At 38.4% G+C, this 16,812-nt stretch overlaps 1 protein-coding gene across 1 annotated transcript in view; it reads left to right on the top strand.

Annotated features, from left to right (window-relative positions):
- NSF (N-ethylmaleimide sensitive factor, vesicle fusing ATPase) overlaps positions 1-16,812 on the top strand; it is a 163,210-nt gene that overhangs the window by 15,681 nt on the left and 130,717 nt on the right. Inside the window, exon 2 of the mRNA XM_032271910.1 lies at positions 14,608-14,693. Within this exon, the coding sequence (XP_032127801.1) occupies positions 14,608-14,693 (86 nt within the window). The remainder of the gene's footprint in view (positions 1-14,607; positions 14,694-16,812) is intronic.

Below are 16,812 nucleotides of genomic sequence, written 5' to 3'. Positions count from 1 at the left end.
TGTACACCTGTAATGCCAGCTACTTGGGAGGCTGAAGCAGGAGAATCACTTGAACCCAGGAGGTGGAGGTTGCAGTGAGCCAAGATCATGCCACTGCACTCCAGCCTGGGGAACAAAGTGAGACTCCATCTCTAAATAATAATAATAATAATAATAAGCATAATTCAGCTATAATTTTCTTTTTTTAATTTTTATTTGTTCATTTTTTTCAGCTATAATTTTCAAGAGAGATAGCCCATACATATGAATGTAGAAAGATAGAAAGCAAAAGGATGGAAAAAGTCTATCAGGAAAATTCTGACCAAAAGGGAGATAAACTGTGTTAGTCACAGACAATATGAGCTTTCAAACAAAAATGATAACTAAAGATAGATCCTCAACAATGAGAAAAGGTTTATTTATCCATAAAGGTTAAAACAATTCCAAACTTGCCGGGCGCGGTGGCTCAAGCCTGTAATCCCAGCACTTTGGGAGGCCGAGGCGGGTGGATCACGAGGTCAAGAGATCGAGACCATCCTGGTCAACATGGTGAAACCCCGTCTCTACTAAAAATACAAAAAATTAGCTGGGCATGGTGGCACGTGCCTGTAATCCCAGCTACTCAGGAGGCTGAGGCAGGAGAATTGCCTGAACCCAGGAGACGGAGGTTGCGGTGAGCTGAGATCGCGCCATTGCACTCCAGCCTGGGTAATAAGAGCGAAACTCCGTCTCAAAAAAAAAAAAAAAAAAAAAAAAAAATTCCAAACTTGTATGAACCTAATAATTGCCTCAATATACAAAGGACAAAATGACAAAATTATAAGATGAAATAGACAAATCTCCCATGGTGGGGAGTTTCAAAACTCTCTCAGTAATTGATAAATTAAAAAGATAAAACAATTACAGCTGTAAATTAAAGTAAATTAAATTAAAAAGCAGTTTCTTGGTTGCAGTAGCTGCTTTTCAAGTGCTTACTAGTGACGTGGCCAATGACTGCTGTATTGGACAGCACAGAAAGTACTTTTGCACTGCATTAATTTAGAAGACTTAATATTATTAACAATATTAATAATTGAGTATTGAACACCACATCCAAGGTGCAGATCTCTGTATAATATCTGACCACAATGCAGGCAAGTTAGAAATTAATGACAGAAAAATGGCAGAAAAATTGGAGACAATTTTTCTTTCTGTTGAAGACTTCTTAAACAGAATACAAAAAGCACTAAATACAAAGGAAAAATTTGATTAATTGGATTTCATCAAAAGACACTGTCTTCTCAGGCTATCATAACGCAATACTATGGACTTGGTGGCTTAAACAAGAGAAATTTGTTTTCTCACAGTTCTGGAAACTGGAAATTTGAGACCAGGGTGCCAGTATGACTGGGTTTTGGTGAGCACTGTCTTCCTGGCTTGCACACAGCCTTCTTGTGGTGTGTCTGTGTGGCAGAGAGACGGCAAGATATCCCCCCCTCCTCCCCCTTCCCCCCCCCCTTCCTCTCCCTCTCTTCCTTTTCTTACAAGGCCGCAGTCCTGTCAGATTAGGGCCCTATGCTTATGACCTCATTTAACCTTAATTATCTCCTAAAGTCCCTATCTCCAAAATAGTTGGGGTGGGGGAAGTGCCTCAACTAATGAATTTTGGTGGGGGGCAGTGGGGGAGGGGTGTACATTTCACTCCATAGTAGACACCATTGAGAGAGAAAGAAGAGAGTGGGAGAAAGTATTTGAATTACATGTATTATTCAGGGACTTGTATCTGAAATATGTAAAGAACTACAAATCAAGAATAAAGAGAAAGGACAGAAAGCTAATAGGAAAATGAACAAAGGATTCAAACAGGCATTTCAGAAAGAATGCATCTGTAACATGTTAAATGCTCAACCTCATTAGTCATCAGAGAAATACAAGTTAAAACCTCACGGAAATATTACTATATACCCACCAGAAAGTTAAATTAAGAACACATTGTCATGACAATTCTGGGGTTTTGTCTTTTTTTTTTTTTTTTTTTGAGACTGAGTCTTGCTCTTTCATGCAGGCTGGAGTGTAGTGGCACGATCCCAGCTCACTACAGCCTCTGTCCCAGCCTCCCGAGTAGAGATTACGGGCATCTGCCACCATGCCCAGCTAATTTTGATATTTTAGTAGAGATGGGGTTTTGCCACGTTGGCCAGGCTGGTCTCAAATTCCTGACCTCAGGTGATCCACCCACCTTGGCCTCTGAAAGTGCTGGTATTTCAGGCTTGAGCCCCCACACCTAGCCTGTCATGACAATTCTAAGTGGTGGTGAGGATGTGCAGCAGCTGGAACTGATGAAAATGCATGAGCACAACCTCTTTGGAAAACTAGCAGAATTCCCTAAAACTGAGCATGTGCATGATGCCCATGACCCAGCATTTACACTCCTGGGGGTAGGAGGAGTGAATATATTTCTATTCATGATTTCTGTCTCTGATGACAGAAATTAAGATAGTGATTATCTGTGGTTGAGAGTAGACGGATAGTGACTAGGAGCTGGCAGTATGTGATGCTGGTAATGTCCTCTTGGTGTTGGTTACTCTGGGTGTGTTCAGTTTGTAGAAATTCATTGAGCCAAACACATTCAATGTATGCACTTTTCTGTATTTATGTTTTTCTTCAGTGAAAACTTAAATAATGTTCTTAAACTGGGTAGTAGGTTTATGATGTTTTATGTATTATCTATATTTTATACATATTTTATTCCTGTTCAGTGTTCAAAAATATAAAAAGTATTCACCGCTTTGTTAATTTGAGCATCTCCTGCACCTAGTACAGTGCCTGGGACATTATAGATATTTATTAAATAGTTGTTCTATGGAAAAAAAACTCAGCTAGTTATTTCTTTTTGCTTTCCAACAGCCAATTTTTGAATCAATTATTTGTAAATATTGTTTCTACTCAGTTATTTCTAAATAATAAAATATGTAAATACTATTTTATTGTGTTTATATTTATTAGGAAGCTGAATTTATTAAATGAGAAACCTCTCAATGCTAAGGACACATCATAAATTATTAACATGCTGTATTATACTGACTAAAGTAGCATCAACAATTTAGATAAGTATACTGTGGCCTTATGGATGTAAGTCAGTAGATCATGCAGCATTGAAGATGTGCAGTTTACTAGACCTTCTAATAGTCTCAGGTGTCTCACTGTTTCTGTTTTCTTTTTCTTTTTTTTCTTTTTTTTTATCACTTTGTCACCCAGGCTTAAGTGCATTGGCATGATCAAGGCTCACTGTAGCCTTGACCTTCTGGGCTCAAACCTCTCATCTCAGCCCCTGAATAACTAGGACTACTGGTTTGTGCCACCAACCCAGGCAAATTTTCTTTTCTCCCTCCCTCCTCTCCACCCCCATCTCTTTTGTAGAGTTTGGGTCTCACTATGTTGCCCAGGTTGGACTTGAACTCCTTGCCTCAAGCGATTCTCCCTCCTTATCCTCCCAAAGTGTTAAGATTATAGGTTAAAGGCACCATACCCAGCCTCACTGTTTTCTTCAGTTGTTTCTAAACAACTGGAATCTCAGTTGTCTTTTTCCATTAAATCCCATGTTTGTTCCTCTGTACCATGTTACCTCTTGCCCGTTTTTGCATTTCTCCTTTCTGTTTTCCTGAACATCCTGCATCTTACTAGGCTGGCATTCCCTTGTTGGAACAGGGGAGAGGCTCTAGGCCTTGGATCTTTGTTCTGATTCCTTCTCCAAAGATTTTTCCCTTTTTCTTTCCCTTTCTAAACAACCTATGTGCAAAAGCTTTGTCAGAATGTTGGGAATTAAAAACACTTCAGAAGCATTTTGATTCATTTAACTACTCTGAAACTTTTCAGAGTAAGAGTACCAGGTCACTGAATAAGAAGATCTTGAAATTAGACAGTATTTTACAGTTTTGAAAACACTTTCACAGATCTTTCCTTATTAGATTCTCAGAGCAACCTTTTGAGTTGGCACTGTCAAAATTCAGTTTAACAAAATCCAACTAACAGAAAAACTCACAGCTAACATCATACTTAATGGTTGAAGACTAAAAGCTTTCCCCCTTAAGATCAGAAACGAGACAAAGATGCTCTCACCACTCCTATTCAACACTCTGTTCGCGGTTCTAGGTGGGACAGTTAAGCAAGAAAAAGAAAAGGCATTTATATCAGAAAGAAATAAAACTATTTACAGATGACATGATCTTATATGTAAAAAATCCTAAAGAATTTACTAAAAAAATAGAGGAACTAATAAGTTCAGCAAAGTTGCCAGATACAAGATTATTATCTAAAAATCAGTTGCATTCCTGTATACTAACTATGGATACTCTGAAATATAAAAAATTCTATTTATAATAACATCAGAAGGAATAAAATACTTATGAATAAAGTTAACCAAAGAAGTGTAAGACTTTTACTCTAAAACACTGAAAACATGTTGAAAGAAATTAGAGATCTAAATAAAATGAAAGATGTCCTGTGTTCATGGCTTGGAAGACTTAATATTGTTAAGACAGCAGTGCTACCTAGATTTATCTACAAATTTAAGGCAATCCCTGTTACAGTTCAACTGTCTTTTTCCCAGGAATGGACAACCTGATCTTACAATTCTTATGGAATTGCAGAGCCATATTTGCCAAAATAATCTTGAAAAATAACAAAATTATAGGACTCATACTTCCTGATTTCAAAACTTACTACAAAACTACAGTAAACAAGATGGCATGTCACTGGCATAAGGAGAGTCATATAAATCAATGGAATACAATTTTGAGTTCAGAAATAAACCCATACATTTATGGTCAATTGATTTTGGCCAGGGTTCCAAGATCATTAACTGGGGAAAGAATAATCTTTTCAACAAATGTTGTTGGGGCAACAATATCTACATGTAAAAAAATGAATTTGGATCCCTACCTCATACCACATATAAAAATTGACTCAGAATGGATCAAAGACCTAAACCTGTTAAGTTTTTAGAAGGAAACATAGGTGAAAATCCATATGAACTTGGATTAAATGGTGATGGTGATTTTTAAAGATATACCACAAAAGCATAAGCAGTCAAAGAAAAAAGTAAATAAACTGGACCTCATTAAAGTTAAAAACTTTCATGCATCAAAGGACGCGATAGAATGAAAACAACTCACAGAATAGGGGAAAATATTTGCAAAATATATCTCTGATAAGTATACATATTCTATATATATTGTTTATATCCAGAATATGCAAAGAACCCTTTCAACTCATCAAAGGTAAGACAATGCAATTTAAAACTTGGCAAAGCATTTGAACACATTTCTCCACAGAAGATGTACAAATGACCTATAAGCACATGACAGGATGCTCAACATCATAGTCCATGGGGAATTACAAATCAAAACCACAACGAGAGATAACACTTTACACCCTCTAGGATGACCATACATTTTTATTTTTTTAAACACAATAACAAGTTTTGGTAAGGAAGTAGAGAAATTGGCACCCTCATTGCTGATGGGAATGTAAAATGATGCAGCTACTGTGTAAAAGTTTTACAGCTCCTCAAAAAACTAAATATGCAAAGACTCAGCAATTCTCCTGGATGTAGACCCAAGAGAATTGAAAACATATGTTCATAGATTAACTTGTTGTAGCATTATTCATAGTAGCCAAAAAGTGGAAGCAACCCAAATGTTCATCAGCTGATGAAATGATAAACAAAATGTGGTATATCCATACAATGAAATCTTATCCAGCCATAAAAAGGAATGAAGCCAGGTGGAGTACCTCGAAACTGTAATCCCATTGCTTTAGGAGGCTATGATGGGAGGATTGCTTGAGGCCAGGAGTTCAAGACCAGCCTGGGCAACATAGACCCAGTCTCAAATAAATAGATAGATAGATAGATAGATAGATAGATAGATAGATAGCCTGGGCAACATAGAGAGACCCAGTCTCAAAATAAATAAATAAATAGCCTGGGCAACATAGACCCAGTCTCTAAATAAATAAATAAAAAGAATGAAATACTGGCTGGGCATGGTGGCTTATGCCTGTAATTCCAGCACTTTGGAAGGCTGAAGCCAGTGGATCATGAGGTCAGGAGATTGAGACCATCATGCCAATATGGTGAAACCCTGTCTCTACTAAAAATACAAAAATTAGCTGGGCGTGGTAGCACATGCCTATAGTCTCAGCTACTCAGGAGGTTGAGGCAGAAGAATCACTTGAACCTGGGAGGCAAAGGCTGCAGTGAGCCGAGATGGAGCAATTGCACTTAAGCCGTGGTGACAGAGTGAGATTCTGTCTCAAAAAAAAAAAGAAAGAAAGATTGTTACATGCTACAGCATGAACCTTGAAAACATTATGCTAAGTGAAAATCCAGTCACAAAGATGACAAATTACATGATTCTATTTGCATGAAATGTCCACAATAAGCAAATTCATAGAGATAGAAAGTAGATTAGTGGTTGAGAAGGAATGAAAGAAGGGATGAATTTAGACTAACTGCTAGTAGCTACAGAGTTTCTTTTTGGGATTATGGGATTGTTCTGGAATTAGATAGTGGTTGTGGTTGTGCAGCATAGTGAATATACTAAAAACCACTCAAAGGCTGGGGGCAGTGGCTCATGCCTCTAATCCCACTTTGGGAGACCAAGGTAGGAAGATCGATTGAGACCAGGAGTTCAAGGCCAGCCTGGGCAATGCAGCAAGACCTTGTCTCTACAAAACAATTTTTTTTTTTTTTAATTATCTGGATATGGTGATGTGTGTCTGGAGTCCTAGTGCTTGGGAGGCTGAGGTGGGAAGATCACTTGAGCCTATGAATTTGAGGTTACAGTGACTATGATTGTGCCACTGTGCTCCAGCCTGAGTGACAGAGCATGTCCCTGTCTCTCAAAACCCTCCAAAAACCAAAAACCACCCAAGTATACACTTTAAATGATTTTTTTTTTTTTTGGTAGGGGGAGACAGTCTCACTGTGTTGCCCCAGACCGGAGTGCAGTGGCATGATCTCAGCTCCCTGCAGCCTCCAACTCCTAGGTTCAAGCAATTCTCCTGGCTCAGCCTCCTGAGTAGCTTGGGTTACAGGCATGCACCACCATGCCTGGCTAATTTTTGTATTTTTATTAGAGACAGGGTATTGCCATGTTGGCTAGGCTGGTCTTGAACCCCTGACCTCAGGTGATCCACCCATGTTGGCCTCCCAAAGTGCTAGCATTACAGGCATGAGCCACCACGTATGGCCTAATTTTATGTTATATGAAATATGTCTCAAAAATGACATGAGAACTCATTTAACATTTATTGTATATTCCCTGAGTAGTGCAGGAGAATCAGAACTTAGAATCTTGTGAGGAAGACATGGTATTTAAGTCTAGCATAAGGCAGCTTGTAATAAGTAGTACTGACTGCTGAAGAAGCACAAATAAAGGAGATATTCAATCTTACTAGGAACCAGGGAGTTTCATAAACTTGGCTTTGCAAGGTGGGAAAGATTTTCACAGGTGGAAGGGGTTTGAAATAGGGAATTCAGGCAAAAGGAATAGTGTGAGTGAAGAAATGGAGTTTGGAATGTGAAGTACATGGGGTCTGGGTGGGGTATTGAGGTAGATGATGCAGAAAAATAAAGATGGATCTTGCTGCATAGGGGGCTGTGAGTGGCATGCTAAAGAGTTTGGGCTTTATTACCTAGGAATCATATTTTTGGTTTCGGGTCGTGTCTGGTGGCAGAGGGAAGGCTGAATTGGAGGAGAACAAAAGTTAGAACCAGGGACATCAATTATACTATTGTAGTTTTTTAGGAGAGATGATATGGCTGAACTACGTTATGGTTGTGAGGCTGGAAGGGAGGGGTCACGTCCAAGTGACAGTGCAATAGAGTTAGACCCTCGATTGTTTATGTGTGCATCCTGGGGATAGGCGATGAAGGGAAGAATGACCCTGGAATCTTGAATTTAATGACTTGAAAGGATAATGATGGTATTAACAGATGAGGAAGACGGCAAGAGAAACAAATGAAAAAGTGAATGCTGCAGAGAAGGAGGTGTCAATGGCAGTTAGTTATTGGTGATTTTGAAGATAGCAATTACAGTAAAGTGGCTGCTGGAAAGGATTTCAAAGAATGATTAAAGATAGCCATAGAATGAGAATATGGAAGGCAAAGAAGGGAGACTTGAGAGATTTGGTAATGAAGAGAAGAGAGAAAAGGGTGCTAGTTGGAAATGAGTTAAAATAATTAAAGAGTAGAATTAAAAGAAAGTAGAATTATGAGGTTTTTGCTTTTCAAGTGACCCATGAGAGGCTTATGGGCAGTGTGCCAAGATGCAAGAGAGCAAAGATTGGGCAGGATGGGATCTAAGCGTTAGGATAGCTGGGTGCAGTGGCCCATGCCTGTAATCGCAGCACTTTGGGAGGCTGAGGCGGGCAGATCACTTGAGGTCAGGAATTCAAGACCAGCCTAGCCAGCATGGTGACACTAACAACATAAACTACAAACTAAAAATACAAAAATTAGCCAGGCATGGCGGCAGGTGCCTGTAATCCTAGATGCTCAGGAGGCTGAGGCAGGAGAATTCCTTAAATCCAGGAGGTAGAGGTTACAGTGAGCCAAGATCGAGCCACTGCTCTCACTCCAGCCCGGGTGACAGAGCAAGACTCCATCTCAAAAAAAAAAGAGAGCAAACAAACAACAACAAAAAGAAAAACCAACAGGGGAGGGAGCCTTCTGCTTCTTTAAACATCTGAGATGCATGTCCTAAGATGCTTCTGGGAGGTTAAGAATATTAATTTTTTGATACTTGAATCTGACAAAACTAGGCATCAAAATATGCCATATATGGTAATTAAAACAATGTGGTACTAGTACAGAAAACAGACAAATCGTTCATGAAGTAGAACAATCAACCCAGAAATAGAACCAGAGAACTTCATATATGAGATTTAAAATCAGTGTGGAAAGCTGGAAATCACCCATAGTTTCATTATCCAGTCACAGTTGTTTTTCACATTTTGCTGTGTTTCCATTTAGTTGGTTTGCTATAATTTTTAAAAATAATGCTCTAGACTGGGCACAGTGGCTCACACTTGCAGTCCTAGCACTTGCGGAGGCTGAGGCAGGCGGATCACTTGAGGTCAGGAGTTCAGGACCAGCCTGGGCAACCTGATGAAATCCCATCTCTACAAAACACAAAAATTAGCCTGGCATGGTGGGGCTCACCTGTAGCCTCAGCTGCTCGGGAGACTGAGGTGGGAGGATGGCCTGAGCCTGGGAGGTGGAGGTTACAGTATGCTGAGATGCCGCCATTGCACTCCAGCCTGTGCCTGGGTGATAGAGCCAGACCTTGTCTCAAAATAATAATAAATGCTGTAAAATAAAATTTCTATATATAGTGCTGTGATATGAACCCTATCTTAGTGTGTTATGAGGATGTTGATGGCCATATGGTATTTAATCCAGTGTGGGTATGTTGTATCTTACAGAACCACTACTTTGAAACAGGACTTTTAGGTTGCTCCTAATTCATCACTGTTAAAGTAATGCGTAGGGAACAAATTGTACATAAATATTTTCTATATTTAAAATGATTTTTGTGAGACAAGATTTATTTATTGTAAAAACAGTTCCAGCAGTTCAGAACCGTAAACAGTAAAGGTGTTTCCCTCAACGTCTTCTTGTCTTTCTCCTTGGTGGTAACCGCTGTTAACAGTTTAGTGTGTTTTTAAGTTTAGTTTCTTTTAAGTTTAATTATCTTTTTAAGTTTAGTTTTTATTTATTTATTTTTTTTTGTAGAGACAGTCTTGCTTTGTTGCCCAGATGGGTGGCAGTAGCATGATCATAGCTCACTGCAGCCTCATACACCTGGGCTCAAGCAATCCCCCTGCCTCAGCCTCCCAAGTAGCTAGGACTGTCAGCATGTGCCATTATGCCTGGCTGATTTCTGTATCTTTTGTAGAGACAGGGTTTCACCATGTTGCCTAGGCTGGTCTGGAACTCCTGGGCTCAAGCGATCCTCCTGCCTCGGCCTCCCAAAATGTTGGGATTACAGGCATGAGCCACTGTTCCTGGACTAGTTTATTTTTAATTTTTGAGTGACATTCATTAATTGTATGGTTCTCCATAATTTCTTCATTCATTCATCTTTTGGTAGACATTCGTGTTGTTTCCATTTTTTGGGCTATTATGAGTACAGCTGCTATGAACATTTGTGTGCAAGACTTTGTGTGGATATGTTTTCACTTCTTTTGACTAAAAACCTAGGGGTGCACTTCTTGGGTCACATTCACTTTATAGAAACTGCATTGCATCTTTGCCAACATTGAATGTTGTCAGCCTTTAATATTTTTCTTTGCATGCTTTCCCCCCAAAAAGACCAAAATGGGAATTGTTTTTCTTTTCAATATAAACTTGTAAAGGAATTTTAAACTTCTAAGGGATGCCAGGCTGGAGGTTTATCTATGTGAACAATTATTGGTTTGAGATAGAGAATGTCAAGGATATCCCTAAATGCTCTTCAGGAGATAACCATAGGACATATACGTTTATTTCTACCCCATCACTTCTAGTCCCATGTGACTTCCGAATTTCAACATAAATTATTACTATAAGAATGCGTAGCGCAGAGGGATTCTCCAGGCCTGAAGATGAGTAGTACCGCTGGCCTTTCTTGCATTATTCTAGGCCAACACTATCCAGTCAAACTTTCTGCAGTGATAGCCACTAGCCGCATATGGCTCTTGAAATGTAGGGCTAGTGGAACTGAAGAACTGAATGTAATTAATTTTCATAGTGAAATACATCTAGTTATTATGTTACTGAACAGTGTAGTTCAGAAATGTTATTTTTCAGGAAAGATCCACTAACAAGGAATAGTTTGTGACACATGTTAGCTGAGCTGGCCCTGGGGCAAGTTCGTGTTTTCTGTCCTTCCCTTTCCTGTGGGAGAGATGAAACCAAAGCCTAGAGCACCACAGAGGAAGAACCAGTGGATTCATAAGGGTGACAGTCCAGGTAGGGGCAGCTGTTTGGTAATGAGCTTTTCTGGTCAGATGCCACACTCTTTATTTTTCTGTTTATTTTGCCTTATTAAATTATTTAGTAAATAGTAAAGCCTACTTTAATCCAGTTTTGAAAGTGGACCTTTGGACGAAAGTATGTTATTTAAATTCCAAAACTGTACTGTGTTGTACAGAAGAGTCCTGATTAAATCCCCCCAGTTTCTTTGATGAAGAGAAGCAAATAATCTTTCTGCACAGTAAAGGCTTTCAAGTGAGTAATGATGTAATTCACTAGAGTTTCCATTAAAGATTTGTTGAAGTTTTCATTCTTTTATAGTAGCAATGAGTTTATAAGTTTTGACATTTTAAGTTGTCACGATGAAGACATTTCTGTAGCCTTCAGATGGTTAAATGTTCTAGTAACACAACTAAACATATAAAACTGCCTATCAAGTTTTGTTTTGAGACAGAGTCTTGCTCTGTCGCCCAGGCTGGAGTGCAGTGATGTGATCTTAGCTCACTGCAACCTTCGCCTCCCAGGTTCAAGTAATTCTCCTGCCTTACCCTCCCGAGTAGCTGGGACTACAGGTGCACACTGCCACGCCTGGCTAATTTTTTGTATTTTAATAGAGACAGGGTTTCACCACGTTGCCCAGACTGGTCTTGAACTCCTGAGCTCAGGTAATCCACCTGCCTCAGCCTCCCAGAGTGCTGAGATTACAGGCGTGAGCCACGATGCCTGGCCTGTACTTTCATTTCTTACTAGCTGCATGGCTATAGTTGTTGGCTTTCATTATGTTTCCTAGGGGCAAGGTCAGTGTTAGAAAAATTGTGGAATTTTCCCTTGGCATTGCTGTGGTGAGTAGACAGCTACAGCTACTATTTATAGGGACTTATACTTTGTTGAAAAAAATGAGATACCCTGCTTGGCTTACCTTGCTTCTGGATTCCAGTAGGGAGACCTTTTGTTCACAGCATCTGTTTTGGTTAGCCAGCCTGATGACTTCTGCAGATTTTTTCACTCCTTTTGAAGGACACTTGACAAATAAACAAGTTTATAAGTGGAAAATTAACTTATTTTGCATATTTCTTTTACTTTAGCTATATAGTTCTGTGAACTATTTTGAGCTATTAGGTCATTTTAGCTCAATGTTATCACTTTCTAAATAACCTTGAGATGATCAGTCCTTTGTTACATGTTCTTTGGAATGTTTACTCTGCAATCGAGACAGATTTGTATTGATTTATAAATTTTTGTGTTCAACAAACGTTTAGTGAGTACTCACTGTGTACTAGGCCCTGTACTAACTCTGGGAATGACAGATGTGAGCAAGATACAGTCTCAGTCTTTGAGAGGTTTAGTATCTTATATGCAATGCAAACATGTAGACAGACAATAAAAATATAGTTGAGTGCTTCCATTTGAAGTTTATTTTATCAGTTTAGTGGGAAGGGGCAGGTGTCTAGGATGCCTTCTAGAAAAAGTAATGTCTAAGTGGAGAATTGTAGAATGAGTGGGAGTTGTCCAGGGACAGAGCAGGGTTTAGTGGGAGAGGTTATATAAAAGAAAGAAGCTTGCAGTTGAAAAAGACCCTGGGAAACTGGGAAACTGAAAAAGTTCAGTACATTTTTGTCAGATGGCTGATCAAGCTGTGACCTTGGGCAAAATGCTTTCAACATTTATTGAACACATAAATGCGGTCTCATTCACAAAGCAGACTTGTGGCCTAGACTTTATCCATCTCATGCTAAATGAGTAATTTCCAAACATTTGATCATGAATCTCATAAGTAAAAAATGTTTTGATTATGTACCCTCGTATATTGATTATATGCCAATATTTATTTATAAATGATATATAGTACTCAAAGTATATACACAGTAGAACATGTATGAAAACAAAAAAGAAATTAAAAGAATGAGCTAAAGTTGACATGTATAATATTCTCATAGTATTAACTTTACTGAAAATACGGAAAGTAGGCCAGGTGCAGTGGCTTATGCCTGTAATCCCAGCACTTTGGGAGGCCAAGGCAGGTAGATCACTTGATGTCGGGAGTTTGAAACAAGCCTGACCAACATAGTGAAACCCCATCTGTACTAAAATGTACAAAACTTAGCTGGGCATGGTGGCACACACCTGTAATCCCAGCTACAGGTGGGAGGCTGAAGCAGGAGAATTGCTTGAACCCAGGTGGTGGAGGTTACAATGATCCAAGATTGTGCTACTGCACTCCAGCCTGGGCAACAGAGCAAGACTCCATCTCAAAAAAACAAAATGAAACAGAAAGTAAAGTAGTAAAGTGGTACATCATTATTCTTTAAAAGCTTGGTTTAATATTATGTAATATAGCTGGCCAGAGGGCTGTTTCTAAATTCAGTTTATTTTGATACTTTAAGGCAATCAAAGCCTGGATCAAAATCAGGGAATTTGGCTGTACTTTCTAAATCAGATTCTTTTTTCCCCAGACTTATTCATCATTTATGGAAATGCTTTATTGAAATGTGGCTGGTAAATTTCCATCTATTAGTTTTTCTTACAGATTAATCAAAATATACTTCTATTGTGCTAATAAATGGGTTCCAAAAAAATCACTGTAAGCCTTCGCTTGGAAGATGTTTTAAAAAGCTATAGAATATTCTGTTTCTGACCTTATAAAGCATGAAGATATGAGTTTTTGGTTTCTTTGTTTATTTTTTAGGTAATATATATTGTTTTCAACAGCAGAATCACTTAGCAATGGAAATGTTTCCAAATATCCAATTTTGAAATGCTTTATTAGGAAAGATTTGTTTTGTCTCTTTTTCTTTTTTCTGGAAAAGCTGGAAAGAATTCTAACATGTTGCTAAACATTTTTATTTTATAGGGGCAAAGTGAGCTTTTTTTGTTTTGTTTTTTAATATCATCTTGGTAGCATACTACTTAGAACCTCTTCAGAAACATTTAGAAGATGGTTTTTCTCAATCTATAGGAGATACAGTTCGTAGCGACCTGGGATCTCTTATAAAATTATACTTTTTCATAATATACTTTTCATAATATACATAAAGTTTCATAGTATACTTTTGATAATATACATAAAATTTGATTCATAAATTTATCAAATTTATTGCATTTTTATTAGTCAAGATTCTTTTCTTTGGAAGACATGGAAAACTAATTCAAAAAAGCTTGAGCAAAAAAAAATTCGTCGGCTCATACTAATATTCAGGACTTGTCTCAAGGACTTTACCTTGGTTGCCAGGTCTGTGTTCCCAGGTTATTTATTAGCTTGTCTGTGTCTCTGTGACAGTTTTACCCTTTTGGAGTGGAAAGTCTTCCTCCATGTGGTGCTGTGGCTTGCGGAAGAATGTCTTTCGTCTAGCGCCAGTATACATAAAATCCTATGGGTGGGATAGAGTATACGTGGTTGCATGTGTGCTGTGACTGGCAGTCTCACAAAACCACATGGAATGGGGAAGGAACAGTTTCCCAAAGGAAGGGTTTGCTTTTACTGCAGAGGAAGGGATGCTGGGAGTCAAAAACAGTAAATGTTCATTATAGCAATGAGAGTGATAAAGAAGAGAGGATAGAAAGGCATAAAACATTCTTTAAGGGAATAGAACATGACTTAATTTAATTTTCCTAATCACTGATTCTTACAGAGCATGCAAGCGGCAAGATGTCCAACAGATGAATTATCTTTAACTAATTGTGCAGTTGTGAATGAAAAGGATTTCCAGTCTGGCCAGTGAGTATCTGACTTTGTTTTCTTTTAACCTGCTAAGTGGCACTTCAGAAACTTCCGGACAGTCATTTTTAGGAAACATTGGAAAATATTTTTTTTTAATTCTTCTTGCTGAGTTGGAAAATGGAGAACATGAAAAAAGTTACTGTATGTATTTGAAACATTACTGTGTCAAACTTTGATAAATACTGTATAATGTTTTAAAAATCACATAGTTTTTTATATATAAAACTTTAGTTTTTATCAGTTTTCTTAGTAGAGCTAAACATACTGGTTATATGAATCATATAGCAGAGTTGTTAGGTGTTTGACTGTGGCCAGCTCAGATTGTTTGAGTTTTCCTGGCTCTACCAATTACAAACTGGGTGACCATTTCTGTACCTCTGTGTCCTGATCTGTAAAATGGAGATGATATCTTCAAGGTAGCTGTGAAGATTAAGTTACATAAATAAAGCACTAAGAACAGTGCCCAACATGTTAATAAGCCCTTAGTAAATATTGGCTGCTATGATCATGATTACCCTAATAACCCAAGAGACATGAAAACTGGAAGATGGGCTGGGTACGGTGGCTCACACCTACCACCTAGCACCTTAGGAGGCCAAGGCGGGCTGACTGCCTAAGCTCAGGAATTCTAGACCAGCTTGGCCAACTTGGTGAAACCCCATCTCTACTAAAAATACAAAAAATTAGCTGGGCGTGGTGGTGGGCGCCTGTAGTCCCTGCTTCTCAGGAGGCTGAGGCATGAGAATCACTTGAACCCAGGAGGTGGAGCTATAGTGAGCTGAGATTGCGCCATTGCACTCCAGCCTGCCAATAAAGCCAGACTCTGTCTCAAAAGAAATAAGAAAATTGGGGCCAGGCGCAGCAGCTCATGCCTGTAATCCCAGCACTTTCAGATGCCGAGGGGGGCAGATCACAAGGTCAAGAGATAGAGACCATCCTGGCCAACATGGTGAAACCCTGTCTCTACTAAAAATACAAAAAAATTAGCCAGATGTGGTGGTGTGTGCCTGCAGTCCCATTTATTTGGGAGGCTGAGGCAGGAGAATCACTTGAACTCAGGAGGTAGAGGTTACAAGTGAGTCAAGATTGCGTCACTGCACTCCAGCCTGACAACAGAGTAAGACTCCGTCTCAAAAAAAAAAAAAAAAAAAGAAAGAAAAAAAGACAAGAAAAAAAAATTGGAAGATGCAAAGCAAATGTAGAATCCTTAAAAGCATTTTGCATTGTAATTTATTTTAACTGATTCATATTACCCGCTGCCAGGTCTTCTAAAGACCCTGCTACAAGTTCAGTGCCATCCATATGCTTCTGAGACTGGTATAGATAAGGATATGAGGGACTGTAGGGAAATAAGATGCAAAGTTGGTAAGGTTTTAATTGAGCATTTTTTTTTTTTAATGTCTGTGAAATACATGAGTTTCACAGAGTTAGAATTGCTAATCATTGGTTTTCAGCTTCAGAGTAAGAGGCTGTGCTATATGATGATATTAACATTGTTTCTAGTGCTAAACATTCTGTGATGTGAAATTGAGCCTAGGACTTTCAACAGATAAACTGAAGTATAAGTAATCCATGTGAGAATTTGTGGAATTCTTTTATATATGTTAAATATTCACTGTGCTGATGGTGGAGTTACTCAAAATATAGTTGTGTTCTAGTAGCAAAAAAAAAAGAAAAAAATGTATAGAAAACAGCCATTGATGTGAAAAATTACAGCATTCTAAAAGATAATTTTTAAAAAGATAGTGAGCTAGGCATGGTGGTGTGCATCTGTATAGTCCCAACTACTTGGGAGACTGAGGCCAGGAGTTTGAGGCCAGCCTGGGCAACATAGAGAGACTGCATCTATTTAAAAAAAAAAAAAAAAAAGATAGTGCTGACGCATAACAATTTGAAGCTTCTATCTTACACGTAGTACTTTTTAGTTACTTGGTATAGAAGATTATCATGAGAGGACTATGTTTTATTTATTTACAGGCAATTTCTGAGCGGGAAATTAGCACACAATTTTTAAAAATAGTAAATATTAATGTCTACATGAAAGCTGATGTATTTTGGAAATTTTTTTAATCTTTTTTTTTTTTTTTTTTTTTTAAGAGCGTCGTGTTGTGTTTGT

The sequence above is a fragment of the Sapajus apella genome, unplaced genomic scaffold (assembly GCF_009761245.1).
Source record: "Sapajus apella isolate SASKATOON/1434 unplaced genomic scaffold, GSC_monkey_1.0 scaffold263, whole genome shotgun sequence".
Taxonomy (NCBI): domain Eukaryota; kingdom Metazoa; phylum Chordata; class Mammalia; order Primates; family Cebidae; genus Sapajus; species Sapajus apella.
The sequence above is the reverse complement of the archived record's forward strand: the minus strand, read 5'-3'. Positions and strand labels throughout refer to the sequence as shown.